The following is a 16,678-nucleotide window of genomic DNA, read 5'->3' as shown; positions in this document are numbered from 1 at the left end:
CTGTTAAATTTCAATTAAATAAAATGAAAATAAAAAATAAAAAAAAAAGATGGTCCAAAAATCCAAGAATGCAGGGCACATTCCCAACCATCATGGAGTTAAGGCATGGGCCTAAACAAGGATATACTAATTAGTATTATTTTGATTTATCTTTACTAGTTTTAATTGCAAGGATATATAGACAAAGATATTATTGCAACTTGCAACGTATAGATTGGACTGAATACAATGCATGAGTGAGAGAGGCTACAAAAACCTATTTCAAAAGCAAACCCTAAAATTATATATATGCTGGCAACTGACACAGAACTACAGAAGATATCATGATTCTCTTCTTTCTTCTGTGTTTTTTTTTTCTCTTTATATTGGTTTATGGAGAGAATCAGTGCAAGTTGGTACACCATTGCACTCAATATATCTCTGTGTGTGCAATGTATCTGCACCTGTTTTTTTTTCTTTTGGGTTATGCTTTTGGGTCTTGTTTGATTAGGTGTACCGTGTACAACTTCAATGGGAATTTCTTCTTGTTCAAAATCAAGAGAGAGATCTTTGAAGAGAGAGATTTTTGGGTCTTGTTTTTTTTTTTTTATTATTGGTGTGTGGGTCTTGTTTGACTGAAGAGGGATACCCAACGCATGTATCAGAAGAAACACAAATATCACTAGTTATGCGTGCAAAATTGCAAATGACTCGCAACATACACACCCACATACAAAAATATATTAAATATAGAAATCGGGTTTCGTTACCCTAACATTTCAATTTAGCTAAGGTATTGTGCGTTTTGTTCCCTCCTCCAATCCGTAAGTATTTATCCAAAAAATATTTTTATTTTCTCGTCTCCCCCACTGCTTTGATTCCAAACACCTTTTAACAAGAATGCCTAAGAAAAATACATAAACAACGCAACAAAAGAAACAAAGAAAAGTAACATTAAAAATAATAACTATGTTATAATGTAAATATATATTGAGATCAAAGTGAAAGTGTTGGGATCTGGCGTTCTTTGATCCTTCCTTGATTCGGACCAACACCCTAAAAATCGGATTTCATCAACCATTAAATAAATAAATAAATAATAGTACCAATTTACTTGGGCCCCACCCACCTGAACGACGCTATAAATAACCACCTAACACCGTCCAAACAAGCCAAGACCTACACGACTTGGCAATTCGCCTGCTTCGTTTGAATCGAACCCAATTAATTCACAAAAAACAGAAGAAGAAGCGAGTAGTCGGTGAATTTATTAATTTATTTTTGTGAAGATTGAGAGAATGGTGCGGTGTTTCAGCATCGGAAGAGTTATTGTACTGGTGACTGTAGCGGCGTCGATGGTGGTGTTGCCGTTGATTTTGCCTCCACTGCCTCCTCCGCCGTTGATGCTTCTATTCTTTCCTGTCGGAATCATGGCTGCGCTCATGTTCTTGGCTTTCTCGCCGGACGAAGTGACGCGTGGAAACGTCGCCATGTTTAAAGTGTAGGAGACAAATGGATCATGTATAGAAGAAAGTGAAACGGGTCGGGTGCTCCGGACACGATCAAATGTAGCTCCATTTTGTCGATTTAGGGGAAGAATTGGTGATGATGGATTGTGGATCAATCGATTGGTTTTATATGGAGTTGATCTGTGTGTCTCAGAATTTGAGGCCCAGAATCCATTCTTGATTTTTGTACTTCTGACAATAGAATGTTCAAATGTTTTCTTCTTCTCAAAGTTTTCCGACTGTTCGTTCATTCTAAGTTCTTGCTTGTTTGGTTCTTGGTCATTGTGTGAAGTTTGCGTTGATTCTGGGGAGAGGTGAAAAGTGTAAAGTTCATGGATGGTTAGCTAGCTACTTAGCTGGCTTGAAGCCATGAACCAGGCCAACTGTTGGGCCTATTTCACTTCTCAAGCACCAAACCAACTCCTTTTACAGTCAAATCATAAATGCTTCATTTATTATAAAACTCGGACCGTTAGATTCGTACACACCTCATGATAGGATAAATTGAACCAAAACCATTGCATGGTCACAATGGTGTTGCGCTTTGTGAGAATCAAACTTGAGACTTTTCAAATCCATACAGTTTTGACTCTAGAGAGATTTTACCACTTCATTATCACTCAAATGGTTGTCTTGTTTGACGAAACTATACATTTACAACCCTATTCTTACAACATTGTAATGTCACATTAGGGCACTCCTGATTTTCATTAGTTAATGAAGAGACTGGATCCCCCTAGCCAAAATAAAATAGGGGGTGTTAGCCCATGAATCCTGATGGTCTGGTCAACCTTATCGGCAACAAGGCAGATATTCTTGGTGGTTTATTGTCACTGCATCCGCAAGCAAAGGTCTCACCAAATGATTTAAGTGTTTTTTTTTTTTTTTTTTTTTTTCAGCACCAAATGATTAAGTTTCAACTACAATAGATACGCCCCAATAATATTAGATTTCCATAATTTTTCCAAATACAATTGATGTATGCAGATTTCCTGGGATTTGCACTAAATCTTATGCAAATGTAAACAATTCAGTGACATTACAAAGCTCCAATTTTGCCTCCTGTGAAAGCATGAAATCTCAGGTGTATTTGAAATGAACACAATGGAAGAGTGGCTAAAAATATGAAAATCCTGGTTCAAATAAAAAGTCACTGAATTAGATATTAGAGAGTTACGATCCATTTTCGTTCTGCAACTACATAAATACGGTCCTAATTCGAACTTCTATGGCAAAAAAATTCAATTTGAATACAGTCTACATGATATTATTAAAGGATACAACCACCTTGACCGGGGGAGCGTGGTGAATCACTTGACAAAAATGATGAAGACGTTCAGCCTCTTCAGTGATTCTCTTTTCTTTCAGCACTATCACATCTCTTTGTTAATAATATCACGCATCATCTGTATTGGGATAAGCCCCTCAGTCCGGATTGCATCTTTGTTTGGATCTGGACTGATGAAGAACAATGTTGGCAATCCTCGAACCTGTGACACAAGAATTTAACAAAGTTTACGTCTCTCTCTTGACCAATTTAGGTTCTATCAGACTATCAGTAATTAGGCTTCTTAAGCCCATCTACCTGGTAATGGAGATGCAGCAAAGAGCAATGAAGGAAAGAAAAACAAAACAAAATTGAGATAATAGAAACAGGAAATTACCTGCATGTCACGTGCAAATTCATACTCGTCATCTGTATCAACCTTGACTATAATTACATTTTTCTCATACTCCACAGCAAGCTGTGAAGAAAATTCAAGGTTATTCCCAAGCCACAAAATTATAAAGATGTATGTCAGCTAGAAAGTTTGAGAACTTTTAATAAGCCGTCTTCTATGGCTCATTTCATTTTGAGCAATGTGAATACAGCAAACATATTATAAGATTGTTATGAAGATGGGAATCAAGCAGAAGACTATTGGACAGAGGAAAAACCAACCCTGCATAGCATTTGCATTATAAGAAGTTTACAACAAACACACTACATTATAATACAACCTTAAGCCCAACGCTTAATTTAGCTCAAAGAATTTTAACAAGGCATAAGTAAATCTCCTTTGTGAGCAGGACGAATAACCAAGAAGCAAGATAAGAGAAAATCAGCAGCACTAGACAAAGAACGGGAAGTTAATCCTTGCTGTCGGGGGGTGTTCAGTTTTCAGTTTTGTATGATCATCTCATAGCATGTCAAGAGAGGCAAAACAAAATATCCCTTACATAAAGTTGGTTTGGTTACCAAGAGCATGACATGTGTGGTTCATGATTGAAGGTCGTAGGCATATCTCTTTTCATGGACTACCTAGAGTTATAACAATAATGTCACTCAGTAACTTCTTAGATGGTATCTGGACATAATCCATAAACCAATGCATATTTGCAGACAAATACTTAAAGAGATGAATCACTATGCAAAACCAAATAGGCATGGCAGAGAGGAAGGTGGAGCAAGGAGAACCTAACATGAGTGGTTCATGATTGGAGATCCTAATTATATGCTCTTAACAGAATATTCCAAGCTATGACAATATCACCACTTTACATCTTCCCATGGGCCATGGGGGGATCGTCTGGTCGCTTGCAGAAAAATATTTAAAGATACAAGCAATCAACTATCTCCCTATCATTTGCATCAAGCCAAAAAAAACAAAAAACACTTCAGCTTTCTGCATCTCTCAGAATTTTAAAATTCAAAATAGACCATGATTGCCACAAAATTGACATGCAAAGACTCACTGCAACACAGAATCCACTCATAACTTATTCACAAATTCTAAGCCCTTTACCCCACCTCAACAAAAAGAGATATTCATGGGGGACTATGTCTACTAAGCAGCAATTTGCAATCTATATTAAAATGCAGCCATTATAGGTGATGAACTCCATCCCTTGTGCCAACACAGCAGTGACCAGATAGGTCAAAGTTTCTCAAACACTGAAATGTTTGAGAGTCCAAATGCCATATTTTTCAAGTACTTTCTAGCTTCTTTTTCTTCATCTATTAAATTCAAGTATTCAACTATAGAAGAAAAGGTCAGTATAAAATAACAAACCCCCCATTACTGATTATTTGAACTTATTCTTCATTCTAGAAGAAATAACATCTATCAGATATGACATTTATTTGGTCAATATACTAACCAACAAATTCACCAAAGGAAAAGTTGTTCTTTTAAAAGCTATTAATATCTGAAAATTTTAAAAAAGTTGTTTGAATATACCAGATTGGCAGATTCCACAAATTGTTATACCTTTCTTGCTTCAAGCTAGAAAATGAACAATTAACATAGACATCCATATAGCAATTTAGTTGATGCTTTTATCATCATGTTCTCAACAATATATGAACAAAATAATACAACTCCCAAATTCCATTCCAGTTTACATCTATGATTTTAACGAATCATATATATAAGCAATAAATATATGGCAAGCAAAGCACAAAAATGAAAAACTAGAACAGCTCTAGTAATTATTCCACACAGACAATGAGCATACCATTTCTAGCTCTTGGGCCATCAAGATGCAGGGTCCACACCATGTTGCATAGAAATCAATAAGAATGGGTACAGTTCTCTCCCCCCTTACCAAATCCTGAATCTCCTGAGCTGACAACTTTTTCTGCCAATCCAAACCAACCAATTGACAATCAAATCACAAACTCAAGAGCACCCAACCAGTAAAACAGTAAAGCAACCAAGAACAATTTGTCTCTGAAATCCCCTTCACATTCCCATTTCGCTTCCATCTCTATGCCAAAGGGACTTGTACAATTATCCAAATCAGACCATCCAAAACTGAGGCAAGTAGTAAATAGACATTCAAGTTTCAAACTTTTCAAATAAAAGAAATCCGAAATTCAAAGTTTTCAAGTTCCATCTCTCATTCACACATTTTATCAGTAACCCGACTGAGGCTTTCCCATTCAAAAAAAAAATCCAACTCATTCAAGGTATGATAAAGTTAACGGAACATGCGTAAACATACCACAAGATAGTCGTCTCTGATATACTTCCCCTTAGGTGGTCTACAAAGCAACCTTCTTGGAAGCGGTGAGAGTGAAATGGGTCCGTTCCTAGAAGTAGAGAAAAGTGAATTCTCTTGGTGGGTTTTCATAGACACGTAAACAGAAGAGATATTGGATGGTGGTGAAGCGTGAGAAGAGAAGGTGGGGCAGAGAGTGGTCATCATATGCGAAGGCGTCTGTGCTTGAAGCAGAGACATCTTGGTAGCTATGGTGGTTAGAGTTTTTGGGAGGGGGGTTTAACGAAGCAGAGGGGCTATTCGCGTTTCAGATATAATTGCGATCTGTTTGGATGCCTTTTCATTTATCAGTCTTTTAGAAGTCCAAATCTTGCTACTCACATATATATCACGTGTGAAAACTCTATAACAATATTAACATTTTTTTAATTCTATACAAAACTTACAACCATATGCAATATGCAGAGCATGCTGGGCTTGAGTAACCAACACCTTTTGAAAATTGGGCTTTTCATTTTTGGATTCTGTCTTTTTTGTCCATGAAGTGGGCATTTGGCTATAATTTCCTTATTTTTCCTTTCTGGGTTTTCCCACATCAAACTGCTAATGAGAATGTAGTCTGGCCGAATTGATTAGAAATGAATTATTTTACTCAAATTCGAATCTCTATGGAGAGGAGTCGTCCGTGTTTAGGGAGATGAGTCATTTACACCGCCTCCTCCTCTTTCCCAACAATTTTTTTAACGTTTTTCTTAGTTTTATTTCAATAATATGTGCATATAATGGGTTTCTCCCTTGAATTTTCTTTTGGGAGAGTGCTCGACTTTAAGAACGGTGTATGATTGGAGATCACTTAACACATTCTGGATTTTAAGTATCAATATGCAGGATTTCGGTGGATTTGGATTTAGATATATTTTTAGATCTGTTTGGAGGATTGTTCAAATTGTCGAATCTATTTTGTTCAAAAAAAAAATTTTGTGTTTGTTTTTTTTATTCTAATTGGGTTTATCCCGGTGTAGTTTATAGTCCGTTGTTTTTTCGGTGTAGCCCACCGTTGTACAGTGTTTGTCCTTTTTCTTTTGATGTATTTATCATATTATGGGATGTAATCCATCTTTATATGGTGGCTCGAGTGTCGTTGGGCCTCAAATTCTCTTACCTACTTATTGGGTAAATAAATAAAAGTCGATCTATGACCACTTTTCTTTTTTTTTTAAAAAAAATGGAATCTCTATATTGACACTCTGTAATTTACCAACATATTTAGAATTTACATAGAAAATGATGTGCATTTTTACTTATATATCACTCGATTGGATTATGTCAATATGATGTGCGATATTAGTGTTGACACTCTCACGAACTCGTAGGTTGTGTCAATATCATGTGGGATATTAGTCTTGACTTCAAGCTATGTCAATTTGATGTGAGATATATGGTCTTGACACACTTCCCTATACTTGTGGGTTGTGTTATGTCAAATACAACAAGTGGACATGTAGAGGTCACGTTCAAATGAATCGAAAATTCGCTCCAATACCATATTGGAAATCCAAGCCCAAACACTTCAACGATATTGTCCGCAATGGGTCATGAACTCACACGGATTTTTTCTTCTTGGACCGCAATCAATGATTTTACCTATATACTATTTGGTTGGGTTAAGCCGATCATGTGGGATATTAATCTTGATATAAAAGTCAAATAATGGAGTATTTTTTAATAAAAGATATTAATCATAATGAAGGCAGGGAAATATTATTGTTTTCCCCACAAACTCTTCTACTAACATAGCCTGTCACAATCAATTAAGTTACCCTCAATGTATAACACATAGCTGGATTATATTATTGATCCAGTTGAAGCAATTACTTAACCCTCACCTTCTTCCAATCCTTACCGACCCCTTTATTAATAGTAGCAAGGATTTTAGCAATCTCAAGCTGAGTGTTGGCAATGATTTCAGTCCTCTTAAGCTCCAATTCCCATCTCTTAGCCTCAGCTTCAATTCTCATTTTCTCAATCTCTCTCAGTGTCTCCATTCTTGCCTGCTCTGACCTTGCCACTGCATGTGCTAACCATCTTATGCTTTCTGCTATCTTCACTTCTCCTTCTCTTCTTGATGATGATGATCTCTGCTGCTTCATCTTCATTTTCTTACACCTTTGCTTTTCCTTGTCACTGTATACTGCTGCTGGTGTGCTACTATCAGTTAATTCCATTGCAGTGCTTCTGTCTGATAATTTTGCTCCCTCTCCATCTTGCTGTTGAAAAAAAAAAAACAAATATGAAGTTGAATTCTTGCCAATCAAGGACAATCAACTTTGCCAAAACACACACACACAATACAAACATATTAGACCAACAAAATAAAACAAATTTAACGACTTCTAGAGTACTCTCCTTCACAAAATCGCACGACTTCAGTTTTAATGGATCTCGCCATTGGTTTTTAAAAGATGCACGTCTCCAACATGAGAGGAGTTGAGTTCTACGTATAAACCACTCGGTTATGCTAGACCGATGTAGGACATTTATTAATTCTTGACACAAATAATATTATATTTTTAATAGGTTGTCTACACTATATACATATAAATAAATATGTACGTATTTTTTAAATATATTTATACATATACAGAGAAGAAATGGCAGGTGTGTATGACCATTCATAAATTGGTTAAGAATTACTAATTAATATGTAGAAAGGGACTAAGAGATAGGTAAAAAGTAATTAACTAAATAGTATATATAATTATACATATAAAAAGGGGTTTCAAGTTTCAATTCAATTATTGAAATTACCTTGGCCCCTCTTTCTACACCATTCGATCCATGTGAATTTTGTGCAGTAGTCGGTAGAGAAGAAACCGGAGGCGGCGGCACCGGTGGCGGTGGTGGTTTTGAAATCGGAGACGGCTCCAACAGCATCAAAGGGGGAGGAGGAGGAGAGTTGATGCTATTAGAAACCGAAACAATACGCGGTGGTGGTGGTGCTGCTGCTGCTGCCGGAGGCGGAGCACTTCCTCGCAGTAAAAAATCAAGCCGCGGATATAACGGCCACGACGAACCGTCCGCGGTGGCGGATTCCGTTCTGTACCGTTTCTTCATACTCTCGATCTTGTTCTTGCACTGCGTTTGTGTCTTGGGGGATTTGGAACAGCTGGCACGTGACGACACGTACCTTGCAACATCTTCCCAATCGTGCCCCTTCAGCTTGGCTCGGTTTCGGAGCACCCATTTGCTTTCGTAGGCCTCAAGTAAGGTCGAAACCGCCCCTTCGCTCCACTCATCTCTCCTTAATCTATCACCAGTACCGCCACCGCCACCGGGTGCTTTCCGGGGAGAATCATCCTTGATTGTGGTGGTGGTAGGGAGGTGAGGTGGGGTTTCTTGGTTAGTTTGGTTGTCCATCTCTCCCCATACTAAAAAGTGAGGGTCTTTGGTTTTAGTGGTCTTTGTTTTGTTTGTTTGTTTTAGCTGCTAAACATGTAATGAAGAAAGAAAGAGACCACTAGCGTTACAGAGGGAGGGGTGAAAAGGTAATCCTAGAAATTTAGTGGTGGTGGCCAACCAAAATGAAGAGAAAGAAACCCAACCACTAGCATTTGAGAGGAACTAGAAAGGCTAGGAAAATAGTGACATATGTAGTGCCTAAATAACAACATGGATATGTAATGGTGTTTTTTTATAACCCTCGTCACCCAACCCTGCACCAACGATTCGCACCACGCTGGTGATAGGTAATATTGAACCGAAATCCATGTGAAATGGGATAAACCCAATGAATTAAGAATAGTTTTAGATATAAGATCTGATCTCGCATCCACTATGTTAGATAAATCACGATACTCAACTTAATAAAAAAAATTGAACCCAGAAAGACAATGACACGGACCCTATAAAAGACACTTTCAAGTTTCAACACTATATAATTCCCATTATGTGAAGTCGATCCACTTAAATCCGAAAATGCTAATCACTGAATCCAACAATTGAAGGCCAAGTAAAGTGGTTCATACTAGGATAATTTCTATTCATCATCATCATCTGAGCCTTAAAACACTACATTATGTGGAAAAAAAACACTACAGGACATGCAGGAAAAGATTAAGGTTAGTGTTAGTGGGCCACCAAATAAAGTGCTTCACTTTGTCAAATAAGTTTATGATAGTAGCTTCTCAACCTAACCTATTTTTTTTTCTATTATTTGGTCACTTTTGGGGGGAGGGTTTATTATGGTTGGGTTAATTTTGGCTGTTAGCGTTGATAGGAAGCCAACCAAGAGATGTAATTGGACAATTTAGGGGTGGAGGAAGAGAGTGGTGGTGGTGGTGGGGGGTCTTATGTCGTAATCAACACCAATTCTTTTCATTCTCCACCACCATTTGTGTTCTCTCCACTAGTTACAGTAGCCTAAATCAAATGTTCCTGTGGTCACTTGACCTCATAACTTGTCCATTGGTTTCTCTTTATGTCCCTCTTTTAGCTTTGCCTTTTGCCTTTTGCCTTTTTTTTTTTTTTTGTGCAAAGCTCCACTAGATATTGATCATCAAATAGTAGAGTTGGTTTTAACATTTTTGGGGTAACTTCTCTTCATATACCTTATATCTTTGGGCATATTTGTTTTCATATATATTAAATTAATTACAAAACAATCATTAACTAGTTGATTATATATATATATATACACACAAAGTCACACATGGGAACTTACCTTCGCACAGCAAGTGAACCAACTTTGACCATAAATAATTGACGTCCTCACTCATATAAGTGGACCCACATTAAAGTTTAAACATCAAGTGAGCCTAAACTTAGACCACAAGTGAGCCTACCTTGACCATAATTGACGTCCTCACTCATATAAGTAAACCCATATAAAAATATGTATATCAAGTGAGCCTAACTTTTTCCACAAAAATATGTAAAAAAAATAATTTTACGCTAGAAGGAGGGCTTGAACCTCCGACCTTGTGGTTAACAGCCACACGCTCTAGCCAACTGAGCTATTCCAGCATTTGTTGACTGTTTTCCATAACTGTGATAATTAAAGCCATATAATGATGGGACTTGAGAATGATTGGTTGGGTTGAGTAGTATTTTCACTTTAGGAGGTAGCCAAACTTTCACTGATCACAGGATTTTAACATTAAATTCCTCTGTGAATATACATACACCATATGGAAATTTGAAATCCATCGTCTTTATCCTGTTGAGAAGTTTTAACTAATATCGAGTTAAATATATAATTGATTGATTAGTTCAAAAATGGGCGATTCACACATTGATCAAGGTCATCATCACTGTCGTATCAGCACTAACATTATTATCCCACGATTGGCTATGGTAAAGTTTTTGAATTAAAGCCTTGGATACTAAACCAGGAGGACAGTTTGGGGCACCTGTCGAGAAATTGTGCAAGTGTTTAATGTATCAACAGTGGTGTTGGTGTTGTGGTTCCAGCTAAACAGGACCCCACCAAGATGACCTTCTGAGTAAATTTGGAATAGAAATGATGTTGCAGATGGTTATGGTTTCCACACAGAGAGAGAGAGAGAGAGAGAGAGAGCGGTTTCTAGTTGTACAGATATATGTCGACACCCCACTGGTGGATTCAAGGAAAAGAAATGTTCAAAGTTGGATGGATTGTGGCATAGAACAGTTTTCCCCTTCAAAGATGCGAGAGTGACACTGATAGTGAAGTTCCAACCATTTCAGTGGATAGAAGGCATCCAATGCACCAGCATACTGGCAATTAACAACCAAGTCTGACTATAATAAGTTGCTTTCTCTGTTGCAATTTCTCTAGCAAACGCCATGGAAATGGTCAATATCCACTAATTTATCCAAAAAGACCAGTCTGAAGCAAGCTAGTTAGTTGCAACCTTCTTCCACAAGAAAGAGTCTAGTTTAAACACAACTAGAAAAAATCTGATCTGAGACAAAGAGTCTAGTTTAAACACAACTAGAAAACATCTGATCTGAGACTAGTTGAGGCTCAAGACATGGTCAATCTACAATAATCCGTCCAAAGAGACCAGTAATTCAAGTTCTCAGAAACCTAGCGGAGTCAAGATTGGAAAATTTTCTGTTGCTTGACATCCAACAATAATAGTTAGTCTAGGCTGTCTAGCCATAGAATGAGAGAATCAGCAAAAACAAGTTCCATGCCATTTACGAAATATCCGGAAACTCCTGCATATCCAAATGCTCACAAGAAGGCAAATCCAAAATAAGATCCATTTGAAAATGTCAGAATTATCAGCCAGGTCTTCTCTGCTTTCTCTTTTGGTGTCAATAAAGCAAGAAAAAAAAAATTCTCAAGCCTAATTCCTTTTTGAAGTATTATGACAAAGTGCATTCCACTACAAACCTAATGACACGAGAATGTCTTGTATGCTCTCTCTTAGTGTCAATAAAGCAAGAAAAAGAAAACATCGCACCCAATTCCCTTTTTTCAGTGCTGTGACAAAGTGCATTCCACCACAAACCTAATGACATGAGAATGTCAAAAGTTCTACACAAGCATGTCTGGATGTATATATAAATAACTGGGAATTAAGATTCATTCCGCATATATATACATGAGGTCGTAAAGCTGTTAACCTTTTGCAAGTCAATGAAGACTCCAAAATGTTTGCAGCTTTTCAATAATAGCAATAAAAAAGAACAAACTAACATGGAGCATCTTCTAAAAATAGATTACACATCATCTAACTAACTGGGGACCAAAAAAAATACTGAACACTTCTTCCAATCTGCTGTCTACATATGTTAGCTACATGCTTATGCTCGAGTACTGCCTCATTTATTTAACTCTCATGGATTCTTCATCTTTCTATACCATTTGGCGTAGTCTATTGACTCTAGTCACTTATTTGATTTACATCAAGATATCATTAATTACAATTCGAAAAATGAATGACATCAAAAAATAAAAACCAATGAATTTAGTCATGTAAGAGTACTTGAGATTTTAAAGGATCCAAGAACTGCCATATATCAAGATATTGGCAATCAACTATCCACACAAGGCCAATATGTAGATCTACCTATGATCTACTGAATACACCTTTAGTTCATTTCCAATTTAAAATGCAATCCACTCTCTCCTCAAAAGACAACTCTTGTTATGAAGCATATATATTGACAAAAACTCAACCAAGGTAGATCTCTAATCCAGTAACTTTTCCAACTACTGGGCGTTCAAGTAGCTGCAGATGCAGTATGCAACTAATCTCTACATGATCCTTGTAAGCAATGATTAAGCTGCAAAGTCATCTGGAGAACTTCAGACAGTGACATGACATAGCCTGTATGTAATTTCTGATCTCTAATATATCCACAGAGCACAAAGTAAAGGTGCAGGAGTTTCACATGAATTCGAACTAAGTCTGCTCCCCAAGAGTTCATCATATGATTTATTAAGTTCTATTAACTCAATTGCAACATTATAGTGGCAACTCGCAGATAAAAAATTAAAAGAAAAAGGGAGGAAGAGCACAAATCAAGCGTCAACTAAGTTTCATAAAAAAAAAAAGCTTTTTTATAAGATTGCATTTCTTGTTTTGAAGAATTCAACTACCGTACCTAAAGTAACATTTTGCATTTCAATGGAAGATGAATTCGCTTTCATAGTTTGGGCGTGGTTGAAGATGCAACAATACCGTATGGGGCTTGATTGAGTAGGGTGAAGAGATTGGTTAGGTATGGATGTGGGTGTGGCAGGTGTATATAAGCTTCCTGGAATGATAAGAAAAGGTGGGTTACATTAAACCACTATATTGCTTCTACCTTACATAACAGCTACAGAGTGTGAACGAACCATTTATTCCAAACAGATTCAGCTAACCATTAACTCTTTAATACAATGTTCAAAGTTCAAACCAGATGCAGTTTAATAAAACCCAAATTCAAATCAGAAGCCAGAAAACTAAACAGTTTCCCTTTCTTGAGGTTTTCATCACACCGAAACAAAAGTGTTAATAATGGAAGAAGAGAGAGAGACAGGGAATGTGAGGTTGAAGAAGAAGAAAGAACTGGTGGTGCAGAACTTCTGAAAGTTGTTTCTTTGAAAACAAAACACTCATATACCATTTTATTCATTCATGTTACAGAATATACACTGCTGTGATTCCTAATTGTAACCCATAAATTAAACAATTTGAAACATATCATAAACAAAACTATGAAACCTGATAATGATATTAATAAATAACAAATTATGAAAGCCACTATTGATTTTGATTAAGTAAAGAATCAAACCGTGAATCTCTCACCCCGTTATTGGGACCTTCAATAATCTTCAGCAGCGACGCGGCCTTGCTCTTTCCCTTGGTGCTTCCGCCCTCGGCAACCTCAACCACCCCGTCCACCGCGGTGGCAGCCATTTCTCTGACCTCCCTCCCAACCTTCTCACCTCCAGTGCTCACCAAGTTCAACAGCGCCGCCACTGCATTCTCCTTTATCCTCATGCTTGTCCCCGTCCCAACATCTAACAAATCCATCAGAACTCTCACTCCACCCGCCCTCACGTATGCCTCTTCGCTCTCTTCGCACCCTGCTATCTGCGCTACCACAGCCGTAGCGTCCTCCACAATCCCCACTCTGCCGTCCCTCACAATCAGTGCGAACAGCGGTTGCACAACGCCGAGCTCGATCATAGTGTTTCGGTTCAAAGGATAAAGCGCGATTCCAAAAAGTGCTTTTAGCGAGTCCTTGATCGATCGAGGAGGAGAATTAGGATTCTTGACGATCTGCGTGAGAGCATGTACGATGTCGCGCTTGGATCCAATAATAGAACGGTAGGAGTCGACGACAAGGAGGCTATGAAGAGTGGCGGCGCAGGACTGGACGGCGGCGGGCGGGGTCGAGGTGGATGCGTGTTGAAGCGCATGGGAGAGGGCATCGAGTAGTCCGCGCGTGGACATAAGCGATTCCCGCGACGAAATCGAGAGGTTGAGTAGCGTCGCGGCGGCGTTCTCTTGAGAATCATGTGAGGTGGAGTAGAGAGTCTCGGCAAGGTAAGGCACGGCACCGGCTTCCGCAATTAAAGGGCGGCTATCGTCTTCGTGCTTCGAGATGAGCCGCAGCTCCGATAAAGCTTCGGCTCGGGTTTGTTCCGACACAGAGCTTAGCCTTGCCACAAGGGACCGAGCCGTTCTGCGCTTCACCTCCATTTCTCTTCCTCTCCCCCTGAAATCTTTGTTATCCATAAGCTGTAGCTGTACCTGCAAATGTATTATATTTCAAGAGACCGAACTTGTCACGAGTTTCAATTCTCGACGGCGTGAACATAACCGGTGTCCAGGGTGGCCTTTAATGAAATTGTCAACGACGGTTTATCATGGTGGACCCGTCGTTTTGACCTGAACATGATGGTGGTTGGGTTTTAATTAGTGATTGATGGATAAACATGAGAATTGGTGGATGATGGGAACAAAAGTAATACAGTAGAACCCAATAACGAGGAAGACTTTTCCTTACCCGACCCAAAACACACGTATTTGTGAAATATTGAATTGAATTGAATTTTGGATGTACTTAATTAACCTAATCTAGATTGATTTAAATTTGAACAAGTAAATCGAACAAACATAATCTGAGTTAGGATCCGGACAAGTAAATTAGTCAAAATTTATGAGTTTGGAGATCCGACCCAATTTTAAATCGAAGAAAAATATTGTATTAAGACTTAGATTTCGAACATATAACTCATGTCTAAATTTTGTTTAAAAATATTACAGGGCCTGTTTGGCCCTAGTAAGTCTTGGACGGATGGTTATGGGCGTTTTGTGGTGCAAAACTTCCTGTGAATTCATTATAAACTTTCGTCATAAATTGATCAATTGTGACGTTTCACGCTTGTTGATGACGACAAGGGCCAATAGTCGCAATTCGCGATCTTTTCGGCCAAAGAAATAGAAGTTGTGATAAGCCCAATTCTGACCATTTCCTTAAAGGGTCTACCCTACAACATTTCATGAATTTTTAATGCACTAAAATTTATATTGTTGCATTCCCACGTTTATAAGTTAACTCGACTTGTTCAAGATGTTATGTACCAATTAAGTTAGTTGGAGATGAATCCTTCTAAGAAATGAAAATGTAACTCCAAATCGGCATGTGAAGTCGGAGTCCATATCCAATATCTTCATAATCGTATCATTCTCCCACTAAATTGAAGAATAAAGGAAAAGAATAAAAATTCTTTAAAGTTTCGTTCGGCGCTTCGTAAAGAAGGAAAATGTTTTATTTTTTTTGAAATGAAGAAAGAAAAACCCTAAAAAGCTTGTTGGAGTGGTTGATTGATCTTACGAAAAGGTGAGGGGTGCGTTCGGTTGAGCAATTTCCTTACTATATATGCCAGTGGAAAATCACTCAAGTCCACTAAATGACCAAAATAACCTCCAAAATCTTGAGGGAAAAAAACCTACACAAACTCAGAACACACACATAAACACGGGTGAATTCCGTAATTTTCCGAAACCACTCATACCTACCAAATGTCCAATATAAGTAACAACCCCAACCGGACACATGTCACTCCCTCCTCAATCCCTCATATTGTATTATATCTCACATCTTAATCTTTTACCATATCTTACATATCAGCATGAATCATCTGGCACATTAGCATACAAATATTACAAATTAGCTATAACACATATATATTTGCTAAAAAATATTACATGATTTTAAATTTTTAAAAAAATATTCGTGTTAATATCAACATGCATACAGAGCCGCCAGCATATCAGTAATGATAGAGATGTCATACGGTATTCTAGTTAGCGTAGTTGTTGAGTTGTACGTACATAATTTCACGTGCATCATGTGAGACATGTGGGACCCACGAATTCACTTGGATTCATTGCGTTCAACTTAGCAGCTGGGATAATAGGGATTCCCTGCCAGCATATCAGTAATGATAGGGATCTCAGCTGATATTCCAAGTATCCCAGCTGTTGAGTTGTACGCACATGATTTTACGTGCATCATGTGAGACATGTGAAGCCTACGAATTCAATCGGATCTTGTGCGTTCAACTCAACAGTTGGGATAATTGGTAACTCAACTGTTAAGATCTTTATCATTTTCGCCAATATAAATATAGTAATGCAAAAATATAATAAAAATGAAAATAAAAGGAGTAGTGGTGTGAATTTTTAAATGTAATAAGTGATTGTAAAGTGAATACC

The 16,678-nt window shown here is 37.8% G+C and overlaps 3 protein-coding genes and 1 non-coding gene across 4 annotated transcripts; all 4 read right to left on the bottom strand.

Moving 5' to 3' along the window:
• Positions 1-2,624: 2,624 nt before the first annotated feature.
• On the bottom strand, positions 2,625-5,808 carry LOC119988650 (thioredoxin-like protein CITRX, chloroplastic). Its single transcript, XM_038833764.1, has 4 exons — positions 5,475-5,808; positions 4,986-5,108; positions 3,152-3,232; positions 2,625-2,977 (listed from the first exon to the last, which is right to left on the bottom strand). The coding sequence occupies exons 1-4, from the start codon at positions 5,709-5,711 to the stop codon at positions 2,861-2,863; spliced, it is 558 nt and encodes a 185-aa protein (XP_038689692.1). The 5' UTR covers positions 5,712-5,808; the 3' UTR covers positions 2,625-2,860.
• A 1,366-nt stretch (positions 5,809-7,174) lies between these two features.
• LOC119988626 (trihelix transcription factor ASIL2-like) lies at positions 7,175-9,255 on the bottom strand. Its single transcript, XM_038833734.1, has 2 exons — positions 8,280-9,255; positions 7,175-7,738 (listed from the first exon to the last, which is right to left on the bottom strand). The coding sequence occupies exons 1-2, from the start codon at positions 8,886-8,888 to the stop codon at positions 7,343-7,345; spliced, it is 1,005 nt and encodes a 334-aa protein (XP_038689662.1). The 5' UTR covers positions 8,889-9,255; the 3' UTR covers positions 7,175-7,342.
• Positions 9,256-10,419: 1,164 nt separating this feature from the next.
• TRNAN-GUU lies at positions 10,420-10,493 on the bottom strand. Its single transcript has one exon. It is a non-coding gene; the product is annotated as a tRNA-Asn (tRNA).
• Positions 10,494-13,531: 3,038 nt separating this feature from the next.
• LOC119988258 (U-box domain-containing protein 4-like) lies at positions 13,532-14,779 on the bottom strand. Its single transcript, XM_038833230.1, has one exon. It carries the CDS (start codon positions 14,690-14,692, stop codon positions 13,712-13,714), a length of 981 nt encoding a protein of 326 aa, XP_038689158.1. The 5' UTR covers positions 14,693-14,779; the 3' UTR covers positions 13,532-13,711.
• Positions 14,780-16,678: the final 1,899 nt, after the last annotated feature.

Source organism: Tripterygium wilfordii, chromosome 21, assembly GCF_013401445.1.
Source record: "Tripterygium wilfordii isolate XIE 37 chromosome 21, ASM1340144v1, whole genome shotgun sequence".
NCBI lineage: Eukaryota > Viridiplantae > Streptophyta > Magnoliopsida > Celastrales > Celastraceae > Tripterygium > Tripterygium wilfordii.
This window is presented reverse-complemented; position numbering and strand designations above follow the sequence as displayed.

Coding starts and splice junctions, on each gene's coding strand:
- LOC119988650 (XM_038833764.1), bottom strand. CDS start 5,711: ATGTCTCTGCTTCAAGCACAGACGCCTTCGCATATGATGACCACTCTC. Junction 3,233..4,985: donor TGGCCCAAGAGCTAGAAATG/GTATGCTCATTG, acceptor TTTTCTTCACAG/CTTGCTGTGGAGTATGAGAA. Junction 2,978..3,151: donor AATTTGCACGTGACATGCAG/GTAATTTCCTGT, acceptor CTTGTGTCACAG/GTTCGAGGATTGCCAACATT.
- LOC119988626 (XM_038833734.1), bottom strand. CDS start 8,888: ATGGACAACCAAACTAACCAAGAAACCCCACCTCACCTCCCTACCACC. Junction 7,739..8,279: donor GTGTAGAAAGAGGGGCCAAG/GTAATTTCAATA, acceptor TTTTTTCAACAG/CAAGATGGAGAGGGAGCAAA.
- LOC119988258 (XM_038833230.1), bottom strand. CDS start 14,692: ATGGATAACAAAGATTTCAGGGGGAGAGGAAGAGAAATGGAGGTGAAG.